The sequence below is a fragment of the Thamnophis sirtalis genome, unplaced genomic scaffold, assembly GCF_051295495.1.
Source record: "Thamnophis sirtalis isolate CommonGarterSnake01/CBP01778 unplaced genomic scaffold, rThaSir2_p1.2 scaffold_7, whole genome shotgun sequence".
NCBI classification, from domain to species: Eukaryota; Metazoa; Chordata; class Lepidosauria; order Squamata; family Natricidae; genus Thamnophis; species Thamnophis sirtalis.
Genome location: NW_028261387.1, coordinates 61,856,029 through 61,878,224, shown reverse-complemented (window position 1 = coordinate 61,878,224; position 22,196 = coordinate 61,856,029). Strand labels below are relative to the sequence as shown.

General features: G+C 39.6%; 1 protein-coding gene across 2 annotated transcripts; it reads right to left on the bottom strand.

Annotated features, from left to right (window-relative positions):
* Positions 1-1,737: 1,737 nt before the first annotated feature.
* ELF3 (E74 like ETS transcription factor 3) lies at positions 1,738-11,476 on the bottom strand. Of its 2 annotated transcripts, none has more exons than XM_087720221.1 (9): positions 11,389-11,476; positions 9,591-9,761; positions 8,287-8,508; positions 7,431-7,508; positions 7,190-7,312; positions 6,552-6,644; positions 4,720-4,818; positions 3,971-4,166; positions 1,738-2,900 (listed from the first exon to the last, which is right to left on the bottom strand). In XM_087720221.1, exons 1-9 carry the CDS (start codon positions 11,474-11,476, stop codon positions 2,789-2,791), a joined length of 1,182 nt encoding a protein of 393 aa, XP_087576347.1. In that variant the 3' UTR covers positions 1,738-2,788. The 2 variants fall into 2 exon arrangements, with proteins under 2 accessions (XP_087576347.1, XP_013916813.2); XM_014061338.2 differs by having other exon boundaries at positions 11,317-11,423.
* Positions 11,477-22,196: the final 10,720 nt, after the last annotated feature.

Sequence of the window (22,196 nt, the reverse complement as noted above, 5' to 3'; positions counted from 1 at the left end):
GTTTTCACTGCTCTAATTGTTTCTTGAATTTTACCCAGAGTCTAACAGAATTGCTAGCTATAGCAAATGGAATACATTAAATTAAATTAAATGAATGAAATCTGTACTACATCCCCCTGATAGTCTTTCAATATTGGAAGATTGCTTTCATGTGGCCCATTCCTCTTCCCTTCTTTCCCTTAATTGTTTTTCATAGGCTTTAGACTTTAAGCCCCTCACCATCATTGTAGCTCTTTTTGGCACTCTTTCCACAGACTCAGCGTTCTTCTTTCCTATGTGGCAACCAAAGTTGGATACAGTGTTCCAAGTCCAACATACAATGGTCAGTGCATCAAAAAGCAGATCTATTGCTTTCTGGGATCCCAACATCGTTCTTCTATTGATTGAGCCAAAGATTGCATTGGCTCCTTTGGTGGCTGCATGCTCTATCTGTGGCCTATCACAACATGCAGATCCCGCTCATGACTATCACGGTAAAGCCAGTTATCACCTATTTTGTGCTACTGCTTCTAGTTTTCCTACCAAAGTGCAGAAATGGACTTAGGCTAAACATACTCAGTTTGTTGAACGCCTTTGAACAAGGGCCTAATGTTCAAGTCTACAGTACAATATTAAAAGATCCTTTTGGAAGCTTGGGTCTATCTTCTGACGTATTATCAGTCTCCCTCACTTTGTATCAACTGCATATCTGATGAGCATCCTTTCTGTTCCCTCATCTAAGTAAGTTTTTTAAAACATTGAAAAGCACTGGGCTTATTTCCCTCCTTATTTTTATAAAGAAAAAAAGTGAAACAATGTTAGCTCTTCTTCCATCTTCTGGCACTTTCCCTCTACTTCAATACTGTGAGAGATTTTAGTCAGAGACTATGAAGAGAGACGGAATCAGAAAGACCATTTAGCTTTTAGACAGAAATTGTTTGGGTAGATTGCTTTATATTCTATGAAAGAGGAATATTATTTTAATTCAAAATGGATTTTTAAAAATGAGGATGACTTCACCCATAGCCCAGTCTTAGGGCAGCTACATTTTTATTCTAATGAAGAGCATATAAAGCTCCTTTATATGGAACCACAGTTTCTCTGTTTTGATGGACAACATCTCTTCAGAAAGTTTGTTTGCCCTTTTAACTAGAAAGAATAATAACTGCACCTGGAAGCTTCTGTGTGCCAAGTTCTGTATAGCTAACTTATATTGTTATATATCAAAAAGTCTCTTTGGATATAATTTTAGAAGAGGGCTAAAGATTTGTCCCATACAGAAGAATCTTTTCATATTGTTTATGAATGGGATATCAATACTGCTTGTTGTGACACTGGGGAAAAGAATTAGGTCATTGGAAAGCAAACTGAAATTTAATGGAACCTGAATTGTTTACCCTATTGTAAACTTTATTCAGAAAGCAAAACTTAATTATTGCAATATGAATGTCTCTCTCTACAGAACTAACTTTTCTCAAAGTGATGCCTTCCAGCTATGTTGGACTACAATGCTGATAGATCCCAAGTAAATTGATCATTGTTTATGTTTGATGAAACTTCCTCAGGTTAAGAAAGGGTAATCTAGGCTATCCAAACAAATAAAGAATCCTTAAATGGACATCTTTTTAAACTGTCAATAGTAAAAAGAATAGTTTTTCCTTTCCTTTCTATTCTCTATCCCAAGAAAAATCCAACCTCAGTTCATCACTGCTCCCCCTGGTGATGCACATATATCAATTATCAAGCAGCACACAAGAATTAAAAACCAATGATTTATTGGTTAATTGTTATTAAAAAGCAGGAGGCCTGTACATCACACAGGGCTCTCCTGGGGACATCAGTAAACTGATGCAAACATCTTACAAACTCTTTTTGATTTCAAAATAAAGATTATTTTTATTTGTTCAGCCCAGCTGAATATTAGCAATAATAATCATCAGTTTTTGAAAAAAAAGCCCAGGGCTTCCTAATACAATCACACAAACTTAGTTATGAAAAAAATAGATATCTATGTACATTATATAAACATATACATATATATATATATATAACATATAAATTAAGAGCAAGAAGAAGCTATTCATAAAGAAAGTTGTAGCACTTTCTAGGGAAAATGTTCTTCCTTTCTAGACCAACATGTACTCAATCAGCTGGAGAAGAGTCAGATCTGTGACGACTAAACCTTGCTCTTTGGATTGATGTGAAATCCATAATAATCTCAGGTTTACTGTTGCCAATTTTCTGCCTGTTAAACAGGAGCATTTGCTGGTAAACAGTCAGTTGTTGGATGGGAAGCTACATGTCCACCTGGCCCTCCAAAGTGTCTTATCAATCTTATCAGCATTCCTGGGTTATGGTAGAACAGTGTCAGAACAGTGTCTCAGTTTCCCACAAATAGCTGACCACAGCATTCACCTTCAATCTGCAGATTACTTGATGTTTTGGGAATGGCCCTCCGGGAATAGCCAAGAACAGCATGTTCCTTCTGCCTCAGTGAGCTTTGCGCACAGTCTTAGACAGCCGAAGGCATTGTAATCCTAATTCAGAGTTGGAGGCTGCCAAATTCCCATTGCAACAAAATAATAACGGTTCACAATAACCTACTTGAGCCAAAATATCAGCTGTAATTGGCTGAACTCCCTTCTGGGAGCCAGCATACACACTTTGCCCCATGTAGGGCTGGAGTTTTAACACACTGCTTCAGACAGCAGTTTAATAGTTCTGGGCCGGGCCAATCCATTGTCCTCAGAGGTGGGCCTCCAAGTAAGAGTGGGCCAGCTTCAAGTCCACGTGAGGCTCTTATAGCTGTTTAGCTCTGGTCTTGCACCTCTTCCTCCTTCCAACCACTGGAGTTTTTCCCAAACTTGTACACAAGTCTCCGGCCGTCCACACGTTCCAGAATTTCCCGTTTGTAGTAATACCTGAGACAAGAGATAGTAAAGACTTTTAAAAAGAGCCTCTAGGATGAAGTCCAACCCCAGCCCCAAAAAATCAAGGCAAACATTTTAAAATGTTTCATGACAAATGAAGATTTGATTCAGATTTCCATAATACAAACGCTTACAATTTATTATTGCATAAATTGCAATTTTATTTTATTTAGTTTTGGCTGGGGAGGGGTAAGTGACTGAGACAGTGCTGTAATTACACCAGCAGAGAACATAGGACCTGGATTTCTGTCCCTTTCCCCAAAGTTTGGGTTTATTTTTTTTAAAAAGGTAATAGATATGCTCAGCTGATATAAGATGTAGCTTTCCACTCCATTCTGAGGATCTGAATAGCTATAATCTAAGGGAGTCCCACCACAACAGCATTTGCTCATATCTTCACCCTGTTACCTCTTCATTCTATCCCCTTACTAAGAATTGCAGTGCTTATTTTTGTCAACTTTGTTGACAGGCAAACCATATTACAGGTAGTCCTCCATTTACAACAGTTCATTTAATGATCATTTAAAGTTACGATGTCACCGAAAAAAAGTGACTTACAACTGTTTTTTCATACTTATGACTGTTGCAATATTCTCATGATCATGTGATTAAAATCCAGATGCTTGGCCACTGATTCATATTTATGACACTTGCAATGTCCTTGGATCAAGTGATCACCTTTTGGGCTCTTCTGACAAGCAAAATCACTGGGGGCGCCAAATTCACTTAACAACTATGTTACCAACTTAACAACTGCAGTGATTCATTTAACAACTAAAGTCATAAAATGGGAGGAAAATTCACTTAAGATCTGTCTCACTTAGCAGCAGAAATTTAGGGCTCAATTGGGGTTTGTATGTTGAGGACTATTTTGGTAGACCGTTTAACAAAATGTTAATGAGCTATTGATCTTTGAGTTTTAGGAAATTGTTTGCTTTTAATTTCTTGTGATTCTCTTTTAATCTTTTAAAATAATTAATATGTCCGCTGCAGAGTGATATGACCTTTTTGCAATTATGAAGATTATTGTTCAGTATGTAAAAAATAATAATGATAGATACCTCATGGCCCGGCTGAGTTTCTCGTAGGTCATGCTAGTATTTTTTTTCTTTTGTCCCCAGAGCTGGGCTACAGCCTCTGATCTCAGGAATTTGAAAATGCCTTCTCGACGGTCTTCCCACTTCAGCAAACCCTCATTCAGCTCGGGATGAATTAGGATGTCCCGAATAAATTCCCACAGGTGGATTCCTCTTGGTGCTGGTTATGAAAAAGAAAGCAAGACAGGTAAATCATTTGTCTGTCCAAATGACACTGCAAGTGGAAAAGGTTTCCAAACTGGGCACAAAAGATTATGCACTAGGGCTATGGAATAACTGCATAAGAAAATGTAAAATGTGTATCTGAGAAACCTCTATATCTCCAAGGAGACAAAAGGTAATCAGACAACTGAGGTGCTTTTAATTTGTTTAGAAGACAAGGAACTATAATACAAAATGACATAATTCAAGCATTGTGCAGTTGATCAGTGTTTAAATTCCCTGTCCCACTCTGGCATATCTGGCAAGCATACTATCACCAGTAAAGCTATTATATTTCTGCATCTATCTTAAAGGACCAAATAAGTGAGTTGCCTCAGAACTTGAAATTAGCAGGCCAACGTATGTAAGTCAAGCAAAATAACAAGATTTTAAATATCATCTTCTTACTGCACCAAACAGCATAGAATCTGAGCAAGAAATGCATGGACAAATTTGGGTTGCATTCACTAGCCAGATATCATGAACCCATATATTGTATGATATCCACTTACAGTGTTTGTTCTTTTTAGTCTCCAGGCAGTCTCTGCTGTCCTTGCTAATCTTCCGTGGTCGCCCCCTTTTCCTTTTCTTGAGATCTTCTTTCTTATAATCTGCACAGCGCCATGTAGAGGGGCAGAAAAAAAAGACACACTTGAAAACTTTTTGCCCCAATATTTTACATTCCTTTAACTACCATATGTGAACTTGAAAGTTCAAGCATGTTTCCTAGAAGACAGTATGACAAACCAGAGCCAGAATCTATTCCCAACATAAATTTGAGAGATCAGGTCCTGATCCCTTACCCCATTATAACATCCTGGCCAAGTGGTTTGTTTACCCTTGGGTAAATAGAATGTGTACATTTATGCACAGTCAACATCTCAGCTACAATGTAAACAGAGCTTATTTCTAGACAGGAGCAATTGGGGGGGGGAGTTTTTTAAAAGTTAAGATGATGGCCATACATTTAAAAGGGGTGCTGTTTTCATTCATCATCTGGTTATGGCCACCATCTTTTTCTAAACCAACATTTTCCATCCAGGTAATCTAAGAATAGGGGACAAGTCTCATTACCTCATGGTTTCCATTATTCTATTCTATTTAACTGACAGGAAGGATTTTGGTTACGTTTTTGTGCTTTAAAAAAAAACAAACTACTCTACATTTCTTTAAAATGGAATTGCAATAGAATCCTCCAAAATCAGAAAGCACTCAATCAGCCGGCTGGGGAATTCTGGGAGCTAAAGTCCACAAGTCTTAAAATTCCCAAGTTTGGACCCCCCCTGCTCTAGACCAATTGCTCTCCTACTTTGATTAAACTATAACAGAACAGAGTTGGAAGGGACAACATGAGAACAACTAGAAAGCAATTGTGTGTTAACTTTCTCTTAAAACAGAAACCTTCCATAAAAAGCTGTAGTCTTTGATGTTTCACAGGTTACAAATGAGGAAATTATATTTCTCCCCTCCTTTTGGCAAGTTCCCCATTGAAAATTAAATCACCATTCTCCATCCCAAGGGGGCAAGCTATGGGCCTCCATATTGTTTTTCTCCAAGGAAAAAAGGGCCACCAATGCCTCATTCTAAGTATAAAAACAAAACGAAACAAGTAGCCCTTATTCAGATCCTTAGAACTACAGCCTTCAATAACTTCTTTTTATTTTAAAAGAAAGGGGCTGGGATAGGAGAAAGATACAAATAAGTTATATGTAGTTGCATTTGAAGTGCAGAACAATTATTGTCTGTTTGGATTTTCGAAGTCAATTCTATTTATGTATGTGACATCTCATTGCATTGCTTCTGACCCTTTTTCCTTTAGCAGTGTCATTGGCATTTGATTTGGTCTCCTGATTGTATTGTAGTAGTAATTTCCCAAAACTACAGACTACTACTGCTGTTGACTAGTTGAAGGGGGTTTGTATTATAAGAGAATATTTCTGGAATATTCAGAATTTGATTTTGATTTTAAATGCTTAGTGCTCAAAATTAATAAGGAAACCTTTTCTCATATCTAAATATAGCAATGGTATGTTATTTCTGTTCACACAATAATGAAAGAATAGACTCTGCATATGTGTAGATTACTCTATTACTTTGCACCGATATTCAGCTCTAACATTTTATGGAATTAATCTATCGGATATCTATGATTCTATTCATTTTTTCTCTTCATGTTTGTTCTGTTTTTATTTGTTTTCATCCTCTATTGTCTACTCTTCCTGCCCTTTTGTCTTCTTCCTCTCTGTCTTTGAAGATGCTAGCCTACTGGCAAAATAGCTAGCAATGAAAGTATTCATTTCAAGCATATCTGAAATCCTGTTGATCAGCTTGAATCTTAACTCACCATCAGAAAAAATGCAGTGCTTTATGTCTATGGGATCAAGATCTAGATCACTTCCACCGGAGTCCTGAGATTGAGGGCTCTGAGACATTGTCCCTGGGGAGAAAGGAAAAGAAATTGAAATCTCTACTCTAGATACTAGCTCTGGAAATCAAGCATGATTGTCAAATGTTCTGAATCCTGAGGATTTATTTATTTACTCAAAAGACTTATTTTTACTATTAGTCCCCTTCTAGAACTTAGATATTTCTGATATTAGGTACAAATATCCCTCCCCATAAATAAAATCATTAACAAATTGCAATCTCTTTATATGAGTAAATTTGATGGGAAGTTGGATCTATTAGAACTAAAAGGCTTCCTGTGACAGCTAAGCAGAGGTAGTATCATGCAGGTTCTGACTGGTTCGCCTGAACCCATAGCAGAAATCGCGGGTAGCCCGCCCACCCATCCCAGCACTACAGCATCCCATATAGGCCCTTTTTAAAGGCAAAGCACATGCGCAGAAGGCGGAGTACATGCACGGATATGTGTGCTCACATTTGCGAAACAGTAGGGAAGGTAAGTTATTACCACCTTGGCAACTAAGCTACACCCTGCAGGAGGCAAAGGACACCAGCAATTTGGGGAACATACAGTACCTGCTAGAGATGCGGAGCTGTCTGGTGACATGGCTCCAGAGATGTAGCCAAGATCTGGCTGTGAAAAAATGGTTGCTAATTTCATTTCCTCCAGATAGTCCTGACTGCATGAGTTCCCCAATTCTAAAAAGAGTGAGAGAGAAAAAAATTGAGGGTTAATCACATTCATAAAAACAGATGTAAACAAAAGATGTAACAGGGAACCATTGCAGGACAGAGCAGCCATTTGTTATCTTCTCACCTAAAGTACTGGATTCCAGAAGGGCCTCCTGGGATAACTCATCAGGCCTCAGCACCGACATGATCCAGCCAAGTTCATCTAAAACAGACCAAAAAAAGGGTGTGGGAAAGAAAAATACGTTATTTCTTAATTATAAACCAAGTGCTTCTCCCTTGTTCCTCCAGAGATAAACTAAGAGTTGCATTGTTTTCGTTATAGGGAAGTTAAATAAAGTAGGGGCACTGTTTTTTCTGGAAATTTAGATTTCCTCCTGATAAATAATGATTAATTGGGGACAGGTACCAGGCACTCTATTCTTGTAGATGACTAATGTTTGCTTTCTGGACTGTTTCACTTTTCATTGTAATGTGTTGCCTTTGCAGTAATACAACCTGCGGTCACTTCATTTAGCACCTGAGGTTTCCCTCTCTCCTGCTATGAATATCATTTAAAAAGGTTTCATTGTATACTATAAATCTAAGGATGGGGATGGGGCCAGACACCAGGATGAAGCCAATAAGAAAAGGTAGCAATCGCTATTAGTCCAGAGTACATTCACAGCCTCTTCCCTTCCTAAAGAATATCTTGCTTCAGGGAAATAGATTGGTTTAATATAGGACACTAATCCATTATGAGATTTGTTATGTTTTGTAAAAAATGGTTTATGGCTTAATGTGATGTTCAGTCATGTGTTAGGAACCCATAATTCAGCAAATCTTAATTTACGGTGAGGCATGGACATTGGCATTTAGTTTTACCCTTAACAACCCACCTCGTTTTCTCAATTTTTACATTTCTGCCTCATAAAGTGGGGAGTAGAGGAGAGGAATCCCAATGCATGTCTGCCTTGAAAGGAGAGGGGGACACCAACACGTACCAGTCTCATGCAAGCGGTCGTATAACTCATCCCCAAGGGGCCCAAAGATAAGTCCCAGCTGATCCCGTGTGTATTGGCAAAGGGTGTAGCCGTCCATGTTGCAGCAAGAGAAATCTATGGCACTGGCATCATACTTGTTCTTCTCCACATGATAGCTGATCCACTCCAGCACCTGAGACCTGCTCCAGCTGTGTGGCATCTCACCAAACCATGTTGGTTTGCCTGAGAAAGGAGAGGCAGGAGGGGAGGAGGGGGAGAAGAGTGGGTTTAGTTGAGCAGGTGATTGCTTTGTTAGTGCCAGCCCAGCCCTTGGAACTCTGCTGCCTGAGCTAAACAGGGTGCGGCCAGTTCATTTACGCACAGGATTTATCTTGCTTAGTCACTGTGGTTGGGTTAACACGTACACCTGTCACCTGTTCCCTTATCTCTGAACATGCCCCTCCTAGCTGGAATGAGGTCATTTAGGGCAGCAACTTCTCAGCACTCTGTGCAGCCACCCATGCCTCCATTAGAATACTGTACACAATCAACAACCACAGTATTGGTGGCGCTGCTCAGTGCTCCAGTGGCCCTTGAGTTACACAAGACTGTGTGTATAGCTTTTCACAGGTAGGAAAAGCAGTATAGGCAATCCTCAACTTACAAAAGTTCATTGAGTGACCGTTCAAAGTTCACAACAGCACTGGAAAAAGTGACTTATGACCGTTTTTCAATTATGACCTTTGCAGCATCTCTATGATCATATGATCAAAATTCAGGTGCTTGGCAACTGGTTCATAATTATGACAGTTGCTGTGTCCCTTTTGCGACCTTCTGACAAGCAAAATCAATGGGGAAGCCAGATTCACTTAACAAACAGGTTACTAACTTATCATCTGCGATGATTCACTTAACAACTGAAGAAAGAAAGGTTGCAAAATGGGGCAAAGCTCCCTTAACAAATGTCTCACTTAGCATCAGAAGTTTTGGGCTTAATTGTGGTTGTAAGTAGAGGACTACCTATATAGAGCTATTACAACTGGCCTTTTGGCTCTGCAAGGTTTTAAACTAACCTTCCCCAACCTGTGGCCTCTAGTTCATCAGAATAATTTGCATAGAATATGACCCTTTGAGAGCGGTATGCAATGAAATGGTTAAAGAACTTATTCAAATTCCCCAAGTATTGAAATCCATTGGCTACAGAAACTTAGGCTCCAAGGTTAATAAAATAGAATTCCAAAATCCGTTCTAGATATAAGATGCCCTCTTTTTAATTTTATTCAGTTGCCTATTTGCCGTGCACCCATCAGATTAAGGACAGCTACCTGTTGTCTCAGTTGCCATGTTTGCGTTATTTAGAACAAGTGATAGGTTGTCATCTTCAACAAGGTGGGTTAGTAGATCAGGGTCTGGTGGGGCCTCCTCTGGCTGGTACATGGCACTGAAATAATTAGAGATGAGGTTGCTGATTTCACAAGATCCCGCCATGGAATTTTCTGTCAGAAAATTGAAACTGTTAGATTTGGACCAAAGGGGAGAGCACAATAAGCATGGGGGAGCATGAATCACCTGCATTTTTTCTTCTTTTAACAATTTGCATATATTTGTTTTGCAATGGAAACTCCTGGCTCCTAGTTCTTCTTCATATTTTCTGCAGTCTTTCAAGCCCTTGCATTGTCTCACCCAAACTAATGCCCCCTAGATAAGATCCGCCACAAGGCCCATCACACTGCATTCCAAATGAGTGGAACTTCTAATCAAGCAATTTTAGAAATCACCAAGTACTGAACAGCTATCCTAATGGGCAGGATCTTTCCAGAAATATCCAAAAGGAAGCCTTCTCACAGGAGGACAAAGAGGTTCTAGACAAAGAGGTCTGTCAACAAATCCAAATATATCGCAACTCTCATTTTACCAATGTTTTAACTTATTTTTTCCCTTGGAGAAGCCACAGAAATAACTTTTCACTTGCATTCCATCCCATTCCTTAGATTTGGCTAATAGAGCAACGACATAAAAGAGGGGCGGGAAGACAATTATCACTTCAAAAGTTCTTTAATAATATGAACTGTGTATGTGTGTGTGTGAATGTTTAGCACACATTACATGAGAAATAACCTCTAAGCATGCTCCCTGTTTTGTTATCAGACAGCCTACATTCAACAATCCTCTTATCCAATTAAATAATTCTCCATTTATCTGAGAAAAGGTTCTGATTTCTCCGAAATGAATTATTTCTTGAACTTCGCTCACTTCAATTTAAACTTTTCAGGCATTATCATTTATCACTTGCTAATCCCTCCCCCACTTTTCATCTTGCTTATAGTCTTCAAGAGTTCCAGGTCAGATGGGAGCTCTATTCCTTTAGAGCCATAGAGCAAAATTGAAAATATATCAAGTATAGAAGAAAATTGCCAGAGAAACTAGCCACAACCTATCCTTCCTTTGCCAGAAAATTGCAAATTGCTTGATGATATAACACTAAACCACTAGATATTTTTCTGGATGCTTCTCAACGTAACCATCCAAAGACATTGTGCAGCTATTCCATCATTGTTGTTCACTCTCCCCCCACCCCCCAAAAAACCAGTGGGAAAACATAGGAGGATTACCAGGCAAAGGTTCAAATTCTACCTCCCCCTCCCTATACATTTCCAGGAATCAAGAGAGGCTGATGATGCGGGGGGGGGGGGGGGGCAGGGGGTAACCATTGCCTGAAAGCATCATCTGAGTCCATAGAAACAGAAAAAACTGACTGTCTGGAGCAGGAAAAAAGCTTCTTTGATCAGTCATGTTGGTTCCACTGCCAGGCAATCAAATACATTGCTAAGCTCATGAACTGATCATGCCCTCAGTATCTTCTCTGAAGCTTGTGGACTAGAACAGGGCTCTATGCAGGCATCAAATAAGGAACTAAATAAAATGCACTTCAGATGCTGCCACAACATTCTGAACAAGAACGGAGTTGAATACCGAGCAGACACAGCTATTCTACATCCATCCTTCTGCTCACCCACAAAACGAATATAACCATCTTCCTTTTGTACCTACCAGGCAGGTGCTGCAGCAGCGTTTAATCCACACAGTAGTCGGTTAAGAGAGTGTTCAGTTGCTCCTGCTCACCTGTGCCCTGGTATTTGTGATCCCCTCCTGAGTATAACTCAGCCCCTCCCCATCCCTGGGCCTTTATAGGGCGCCTCTCCTGTAACATGATCTCCGCCTCTAGGGGAATTCCAAGCACAGGTACTCAACTCCCGCCTAGGGAATTTGCATATTGTGCCACCTGGGTCAATGCCAGCCTACCTTGCCGGGAAATCTGGGCAGATAGTTTAATCATTACCAGAGAAGTCCTGGACAGGGCCTATGCCAGTTTCACTCAGCACGATGTTTTTTCTACCTTTCCTATCTCTTGTGTTTGTTTGCTCATCAAAGCAGTAAACCACCCTGCTTTTTCCCTGCCCTGCTAAGAATAGAGCTATATAAATGGTTTGATAGGGGCAGCTACGTGCTGTCATTCCGGTGGAGGGTATCAGATAGGGTTTGAAGGTGACAGACACACCATTATAGATCAGGAATGGCCAAATTCATAGATGAATATGGCTCACAAGGCTACTCTCTCCTGTGTAAGAATCCCTCACAGTCAAATGCTGAAGTCAAAGTTTTTCCAGCACACCAAGCAACACTTATGTCCTCTGGTGTGCTGCTTTCCATAACAAATCTAGCTTTTTGGTTAGGGACACAACAATATTTTGTCAGTGTCAAGGATGCAATTATAAGTGCATGTACCTGGAAATAATTCCAATGGAATATGATTAAACTGATTTTATGTTAGCTATATATAGAATTAGGGCATGCTATTTAATGGGAATAATGGGGTTTCAGTAAGTTGAAACTAAGTCCCATTCCTATGCAATTAGTGGCATATATACCCTTAAGGTAAAGGTTCCCCTGACACATATGTGCTAGTTGTTCTCGACTCTAGGGGGCGGTGCTCATCTCCATTTCAAAGGCAAAGAGCCAGCACTGTCCAAAGACATCTCCGTGGTCATGTGGCCAGCATGACTAAACGCCAAAGGTGTACAGAACACTGTTATCTTCCCACCAAAGGTGGTTCCTATTTTTTCTACTTGCATTTTTACCTGCTTTGGATCTGCTAGGTTGGCAGAAGCTAGGACAAGTAATGAGAGCTCACTCCATTACCCGGCACTAGGGATTCGAACCGCCCAACTGCCGACTTTTCTGATCAACAAGCTCAGGGTCTTAGCCACTGAGCTACTGTGTCCATAATAATGTTATGATTATTTAATGAGATTGCAAGTGCCAATGACTCCAAGAGGTCTTACTTCCTAACAAATGTTGTCAAAAGTCTGGATTGATTTCATGCTGGATTTCTAACCCCTATATCCCCCCCCCCTATTGTTCAAGAAGAAAAGGGCAAGTATGGAAGACATTTGTGCCACTGTAGGAGATAAATCAAATATCTGCATGAAGAGGCAAAATCCAGAGAGATAGGTTTGTGTAATTAGTTGTAACATATATAAAAGCAACTGCTGTGGCATTATAATATATTGCAGCACAGAGTTTATTCCAAATGAAATCACTTTTTATCTGCTTTGAACTAAGCAGGATTGGATCTAGTTAGTGTTTGAACAGAAGACTGTGGAGGTGAACAAAATGTCCTAAAGAGAAGGAGTTTCAAACCACTTCTACATTATTGTCCGCAAAATGATTGGATATGTCTATGAAGTCATCAGGTAGCAAGGTCAACTTAAGGAAGATTTTATTTGAGCTATCTACGCCATCGAAAGCCAAATAGAGGTGAGGTTTATGGATTTCCCAGGCAGATTAGCCTACCCCCTACATGGTTGGAAACAGGAAATAGGATTAAATGTGAGGGGTTATTTTCCCTGATTCAACCCAGTTTACCCCATAGATATAGGAAGATATAGACATACGTAGCTGGGAGAGTAACTTGGTGCTTATTCTTTGCTGTACCACTGCCCCCTTCTGTCATCACAAGCAAGACTGCAGAATGTTTTTTCCAAGTGACATAAGGAAGTTTTTAGCCCATACTGCCTTATACAGTCAGGCTAGGAAATGTGGGAGAAGTTTTTTGAAATCAACAAAAGCACGTTCTAATCCGTGGAGATTTCAAATTGACCCAACAAGTTAGAGACGGGCAAAAGGCAGTTAAGCATTCCTTGTAAAAACAGCCACAACTTCACTGAATTTCAGGGGATTAATTCTCTTTGTACATGGACTTGTCTCACAGCTGTGTGAGATTGTGGTAAACTAGATAAACGTCTTGTCACCGAAAGCTGGTATTAATGGGCAAACTCTGCATTCATAGCAGCTACGGTTTGGTGGAAACTGAGACAGCCCACCAACTTGCCTAGCTGGCTGAGCGACTGGCAATGCACACGCCACACCCTATTGACGTCAAGCGGAGAATGTTGCTTGGCAAGAGGGTTGCCCCAGTGCTCTGGTGCCACTGCGCAGGCAACAGGTCACACAGGGCAGCTCTTCCATGTGATTCTTAACAAAAACATTCTTCTTAACAAAAGTGATAAGTGAAACAGATCTATATCTCTGCTGATCCCTAGGCAGTTCCTTTGGATTAAAGGCAAGAAGATGTTAACTTCTCTATCACGTTTAACCTCACGACTGGATCACCAGTCGGTTATGGTGGGATAACCTGGTGGGATGTGGGACTTTGGCAACTCCATATAGTAAACAAATATTAATCACCTAGATCAGGGGTGTCCAAACTTGGGAACTTTAAGACTTATGACAAAACTTGGGAACTTTAAGACTAGTCCACAAGTCTTAAAGTTCCCAAGTTTGGACACCCCTGACCTAGATAGTTTAAAGTCATAAGGGGAAAAGCTTGACCTCTTGACTTAGTCTAGAAGTCATGATGATTGAGTCAAAAGAATCACATGGGTGAGTGGAAGGGCTTAATATCTTTTATACTAAATACAGATAGTCCTTGACATACAAGCACAGTTGAACTTCAAATTTACGTTGCTAAGTGAGATAGTTGTTAAATGGGTTTGGCCCCATTTTACAACATTTCTTACTATAGTTATTAAATGAATCACTGTAGTTGTTAATAACAGTTGTTCAGTGAATCTGGCTTCCCTATTGACTTCGCTTGTCAGAAGGTCGCAAAAGGTGATCACATGACCCCGGGACACTGCCACGGGCATAAATATGAGACAGTTGCCAAGCATCTGGATTTGATCACATGACCATGGGGATGTTGCAATGGTCATAAGCATGAAAAATGGTCATAAGTCCCTTTTTTCAGTGCTGTTGTAACTTCAAACATTTACTAAACAAACTGTTGTAAGTCAAGGACTTATGATCTAGTAATATCCATGCATACAATATAAACCTAATTTTGGCTGGTGGAAGATTTTATTAGTAATGAAGAAATCTTTGGATTTGCAGAACTGTTAACTTCATCTTCTGCTTTCTTGGCAAGGAAAGCAATCCACCTATGTCCTTGCCTACATATTGCTTGCATGTTTCAGCAATTTCAGATTGAAGTTGACCATAAAAATTGTCAACTTCCTTTTCCTGGGCACCAGTGATTAGAGTATAAATTTGAGTTGCCATCATATTAAATAGTTGGCTGCAAAAGTCAGATCTAAATTATTTGGTCATTGACTGCATTGTAACAAAGTTTACCTTTACCAAAAGGTTACCAATATACCTTTGCTATATCGTTTCTGAGTATGAAAGTGTGCTGTTCTTCGTTTTCATGTTCCACTGTGACCTTCTGAATGGAAGTGTCCAATTCCAGGCCATCTCAATTTGCCGATGCCTAAAATATCAATCTGTAGTCAATTCATTTCACCTTTCACTGTGTTGAGTTGTTCCATATTGATGCTTCTTAGGTTCTATCTCCCTACTGTAATTCTGTGTTTGCAGCCTCTCGTTTTCTTTTCCTCCATGGCAAAATCAGCAACTAGATGTTGTGAAGGCCTTTATCTAACCACATCCTAAACATGATCAGTACACAACTCCTCAGTTCTTTTTTTAGTAGCATGCTGAATGCCACTCAAACTGAGTGGCCCATAATTTAGCACTGTATCATCAATCGCTTTATACTGCCTATCCAGGTAGTCTTCTTGGTAAAATATAGTTTACCACTGCTTTCTCCTGAGCAGTATGAAATGATGCTTTGGCTATTATCACTCAAATAATCATCCACTTCCAGCTGGTCCTGAAAAAAATGTGTCTTTTTGCTTTAACTGGGCAGGTGGGATTTCCTTTGCACCTTAGGTGACCCTGCTGGGAGCATCTACTCTTGTATGCATTTTATTCATCTCTTCCAGGAACACGCTCCTCCTACCATGATGAGGCAGTATAGCAGAACCTGAGTGCAAGAGGTCATTAAAATACCTGACTTTTTCAGGCCTATCCGGAAGCTTGAAAAAGATGCTCTGGTTTTTAAATTCTACAATAACTTTAATGACTGATTTCCTTAAAGCAGAGGCATCTTTTTAGGTTTGCTTGAAAAATGCCTGAAGATGTGGCTGCTTTTAAATAAGTGCTATGCTTCTGCTTATGAAACATTTAAAATGCTTTTGAATAATTTGTTATTATAGACAATTAGTAAACATAAAGAAGTGAGATCAACAAGACATATTTGGTTTAAAGATGGCTCTGAAAACATTCTTAATATAAATTGACAACAGTTGCTCAGTGATATGACTCATTATAAGCCAACACTTTATGAAGTACATCTCTCTTTGTGTGGATATTTTTTATTTACCCCCAAACCATTTCAATGTCAAATTATTAAAGACATCTCATCAGTGGTGGATTTCAATTTTTTTTAGAACCTATTCTGTAGGTGTGGCCTGCTTTATGGCAGTGACTTGCCGGCCATGTGACCGGGTGGGAGTGGCTTGCCAGCCATGTGACTGGGTGGGCGTGGCCAACTTGTAAAATGTGGTGAAACTCACTTAACAACGCTCTTGCTTAGCAACCAAAATGTTGGCTCAGAAACTCTGGCATTTGAAGCACGCAAGTCTTAAAGCTGTCAAGTTACAAGACCCTTGCACTCCTAAACCTCTGGGGAAAAAAACCCGGGGGTGTTCAAACTTGACAACTCCCAGAATTCCTCCTCTCGCTCTTCATCTTGATGATGTGCAGACGGGGGGAGGGGGGAGCTGGAACCGGTTCTAAACAGCACTGTAGATTTGTGGAACCTCTTCTATAGAAGAGGTTAGAACTGGCAGGAACCCACCCCTGCATCTCTTAATAAATTGTCAAACATTGTCCAAAAGGAGTTGGAAATGTGATCGTGTTCTAGGAACATTTCATCATGCCTGTTGGATATGTAAAAAAGCCAAAAAGTTCTGGATTCAAACACATACAATAACTGAGATTTTAAAGATTAATATAAAAAATTAAAACCAGAGGTTTTCCTTTTGGAACTGATAGACGAACAATTGGGGGGAAAAAGGGGATGGAACTTGGTTTGTTTTTTATTTTTGGCTTATTTCTTCTTTTCTCTCTCTCCGCCCCCCCCCTCTTTACTTTATTCCAGTGTTTCTCAACCTTGGCGACTTTAAGTCCTGTGGACTTCAACTCCCAGAACTTAAAGTCTCCAAGGTTGAGAAACACTGTTTTATTCTGTAATAGTTTCTGTTAGTTTTTATACTTTTGAAAAAATAATACAATTATATTTTTAAAAAAAATTAAATTGCCATGAGGCTGCCTACATCCTGATTTATGATGACTACTGTTTTAGAATTCTTTGCCCTAACCATGGACTGTGCTGGGAAACAGGGACACCAGTTCAAATAGGCCTTGCGCTCATTGGTGGTTGGCCTATTTTATACTAAGGCTTTCTTTGACCTTAGTATAAACCTTTACACACTACTAAATCTTAGAAGGGTCCAGTCTTTGTTTCAGAACGCCAATTTTGGCTAGTGGTTAAGGCACCAGGTTAGAAACCAGGGAACTGTGAATTCTAGTTCTGCCTTAGGCATCAAATCCAGCTAGGTAACTTTTCACCAGTTACTGTCTCTCAACCCAAGTCATTTCATAGGGTTGATGTTATATTAGAATATTAGGAATGTTTGTCACCCTGCGTTATTTATAAAAATAATAAAGATAAATTTAAACAAGCTAAAAAAGAAAGCAGGAATACCCTGGCATCAGGGTAAGTTGTCTTGAATCTCTTAGCTTTCCTTTGTTTTCAGGTGGCTGTGTTGGATACAGAGAATGGCAGGATTTGCTGCATAAATCATAACCTGGGAATAAGGCAAGGCCAGTGTTATGGATAGAGTTTAAAAATGGGTTTGCCAGTCAATTCTGGAATTGTTACAAATAGTGCAGAAATATTTTAATGTTTCGCTTAAGATCGACTAGCAATCAGAGTATACTGAGAATATATTAAAAAACACAATTCTTCCCTATTTCTTAGGGTGGAGAATATGTTATATTGTAGAAATGTGTTTATTAAATTTCTAACTTGCATGATCCCAGTCAGACCAGCACATGATGCTTAATTTGTAAAAAGCTGCAAGGAAAGACAAACGTAAAATGCTATGAGTCTTGGTAACCAGGCATGTGATGATGTATTTTTCCATTTATTTTTAAGTACAGCTGCCATCTTTGGCTGTAGAATCAATTTTTGCAGTTCTGTGAACTTCTGCAGAAATCCAATGCAAACTTTTTCAAAACAGGAACTAGCTTCCTGTTGCAATTACTGTACTCTTTCAGATTCATAAGTGGCCCTACAAAGAGATTTTTCTGCATAAATATGACACTTCTCTATTTTAGGCTGTGAATAACATGAGTAACGGCACAGAAATCTGATTGTTTTCTCATTAAACCTTTTCAAATGTACACTCTTATGACATGGAAGTTCTTTATTCAACATGGATGACCAAATTACACTATTATGTAGAACCTCTGGTCTTCCTGAAAGTGCTTTGCTACAAAGCCCAGCATTCCTCACTTTAAAATTGCTGGATCTGTCAACAGCTATAGTTCAAGAACGTATGGTGTTTGAAATATTTTGCACATTCAAAATAGAGCTAACTAAAAACTATGATATTAAAACCAAATAGCAATTTCAAGATAGTTGTAAATCAGTAGAAGCTGTTTCAGAGAAAAATGTTTTGTAAACTGGGAGGATTATAATGAAATATACTAGTTTTTTCCCCCCCTGAAATCAAAAGTATGATATTTGCATAATTACACAGACACAGCAGATTCACTTTTGTTATTGTTTTTGAAGCTGCCATTGATGAGCCCAGCTTTATAGGAATAAATACTATCTATCTATCTATCTATCTATCTATCTATCTATCTATCTATCTATCTATCTATCTATCTATCTATCTAGCTATCATCTATCTATCATCATCATCATCTATCTATCTTCTATGGAGTTACACTGGATCATCTGTTATGGGAGAATCTGCAAAGCAACATTCTTGACTCAGAACTCATATCAAATATCTTGTCAATCCTTGTTGATGGAGACTTGGATTTTTTTTACAAGTTGGCACCGAAGTCCAATTGCAAAATCAAGCAATGTGTTTATTTTGTACACTTAACAGTTCCATAGGCTCACTGAACTAAGTGATTCTCAACATTTTTTATTAAATTACGTCAGTCAGATAAGTCAAAACAAATCATACCTGCAGACAGAACCTGAATTACCACATCAGAAGACAAGCTGCCTTTCAACTCTGATATGACAAGGCAGATTTGGATCACTTATGCAGAATTATAAAAGGAAAAAAAAAGTGTACAGGCCAAAACCAGGACTATGGCTGGGCATCCTACATGCTTCCCTACTTCAGAATCTTACTTCGATTAATCATTCTTGTTTGTTAGTATCTAGTGTGCCTTCTAGCTTATTACCACTTAATTTAAATATCTAAATTTTTGTTTTCAGTCGGCTCATCACTAACAAATAAACATTACTCTGGGTGTGTATAATTGTAAGCCGCCCAGAGTTACCCTGTGGTACCATGGGCAACAATACATTTTATAAATAAATAAAACAACAGATATTGTTGCTCTGATTGTATTTTTGTATCGCAAGAAAACTAGCCTATATCACTCTATTGCTTCTTGTATTAGAAGAACAAGCAATGAAATGGTGGAGTCATATGTTCACTTTTTGCCATGTATTTTTGTACCATGGGATATGGCAAATCAACACCCTTTCATCACAGTGGTCATGCTAGAATGATTTTTAGTCTTTCATAATGTCCTTAGTGATTCTTGCAAGACATATAGTTGTGAAATACACTGAAATGTACCCAGCTTTGTTCCAGTAGCCCTATTTTTGTCTTTGTTGTTTTTTTAAAGCCCAAGGTTTTCTGTTCTCAAAATTTACTTACAGGCATATTTAAGGATCCGAGGACTTGAGGATTTAAGAAGGCCGATTTTTCACAGGGGCCGGTAAGCTTCAAATATCTGCATGTTAAAAGTCCCATTTCTGAGAGTCACAATGCCATACTTAACACTGACTACTGTATGGGCACATTAAAGAAGGAAGTGACAGATAATCCTTGTCTCTAAAGTCTGAAATGTTTAGCATTTAAATTTCAATATTTTGGAACTGACCAAAAATACTACTTTCACTTCAGTATATTAGTCTTCAGACCCACAGGAAAAAAAAGAAAAGAAAAAAGGAAGACCATCTACTTTGAAAGCATCTACTGCCACCTTCTGTACAATAAAGAAAAAACAGGAAATGTCCATTTTGTGTTCTCACACATTGAACAGAACAATGGATATATAAAAAGGCCATTTTTAACCAGGTTTGGCGTGACTGAAAATTCCTAGGTCTGGGAAACATATACATACAGAGACCAAGCGATAATGATACATCTTTTGTACTGTCACTGTACCAGTCACTGTGACTTATGAAAAATATTTTATGGTTTAACCTGTTGGGAAAATATACAGCCGATACAGCTTTTAAATAAACCATAATTAAAACAAAATGCCACATGAGCTCTTAGGATTCTTTCCCTATCTGCATGCATAACCGAGAGGGGGGGGAGGAAGAGGGGGGGAGGGAGAGAGGGAGAGAGAGCAAGCAACCTTCCAAAGACCTCCAAAATTTTGCTGCCTAACACAGTACTATCATAGTAGCCAAGTCAGCCAAGTTCTTTTGGCAATGGATGGAGTTTTTTTGGGTGATGAACCTATCCACAAATAGGTTTTCCCTATTTGGCAGGAAAAATATAATATTGACAAATCAAATAACAATTTGCTGCCCTTTAATGAAGCCTCCAGTCTGTTGCCAAGGCAGCTTCCCGTAGTAGAGACGCCCTGAGAGATAAAAGTCATGTGAAGGGATAGCATACTAATGGGAAACAAATATTGAACCAATGCATAGATGATTGCAGCTCCCTGGCAGCTTAATGTCAGGGTAAATGATTGTTGATAGCTGCCTTGAAAGAGAGGTTTTAGCATACATGGTTAAGGAATGAGGTTTGGATACAATTGTTTCTTCTTACCCGGGAATCTGTCTTCTTCTCCCTGGGGAGTTCTCGCTCCTTCCATTTTGTCTGCCAATGGTTGTAGCTGGCAGATGGCGTCTGACCCTTTTCAAGACAAACCTCTTTATAAACTGCAAAGAACTAAAATTAAATAGAAACAAATGCAGCTACTGGGAAATTAGTTCAGGCTTTGCTCAGTCACACAAGGGAGGTAATTTCCTGCCTCACCCCATAGGTAGTTGTGGTCGCAACTACGAAAGAACTGCAGAGACTAGAGGAAAACCGCAAGAGGCACATGGCCTGCTCCATCGTGTGGTCACCAGTTCATGGCAGAGCTGGGTGGAGGGAGTGGTAGTGAGGAAGGAAATAAATAAGATGTATTTTAGAGCCTACCCTTCTAATCTACAGTTCCTCTAGTTAAAATGGGAAATGGTTGGTCCAATATCTGCAAAACAATGGAACAACTGACATTAAAGCAAATTCTGAATATGCTCTTGCAGAAATATTTTAATGGGTGATGGGATATGATTTTATTCTTCTATTTTTACCTTATTATACTAAGTTTCCAGATGAGTTGAGTAAAAATTCCATTATTTGTAGCCAGCCAGACCATAATGGAAGACGGTTGTATTCCCAACCTTTTGGAGGACATGAGACTGCACCAGGGCTGGGTTTCAACCGGTTCGCACCGGTCCCTGCGATCCGGTTGGTCGCCGAACCCGGAAGTAAGTAACTTCCGGAAACGGCGAAGCCCCCCCCCGCGCCCGCGCGCGCCCGCACACCCGCGCCCGCTCCTTACCCGGTTTTTTTGAATTTCGCGCTTTCCACGCATGCGCAGAACGCCTGCGCGATCCTCCAGGAGCAGCTGGAGCATCGCGCAGACGCTAATACGCATGCGCGCGCCGCGTGCGTGCACGCGCGCGCCGCTGTGTGCGCGAGGACGCCGCCGGCCTCGTTCCAACCGATCCGGTTGGAACGGGGCGAGAAACCCACCCCTGGACTGCACTCTTTAAAGCAAGTTAATTGTTTGATATTAGATAAAAACATTAATGTCTATAAATCATAAACAGCATCTACAGCAGTTAACAATTATAGATTAAATGCCTTAATTGAATGCACTTGAAAATAACGAAGCTTCACATAGTCCCTGTCTCCACTTGGATTGAACTGCAGCATAATCATGTGCTAACAACACTTAGTATGACCTTGTTCCCAAAACTTCCTCAGCTTCACAAACATTAAAGTATGATTCCCCCCCCCCCCCTTTATTTCATCAGTATGCTGTAGCAGCCTCAAGATGTGCAAAATTTGTTTGGCTTTTCCGCCCATCGCTTGGAGAAAAATCAGGAGATTCTGCTGTGAATAGGAATTGCAATGAGGGGACTTCTGGGGAAGAAACAGCAATCTAAAATGGCTCACCGAGGAGTCAAGTCAGTATAC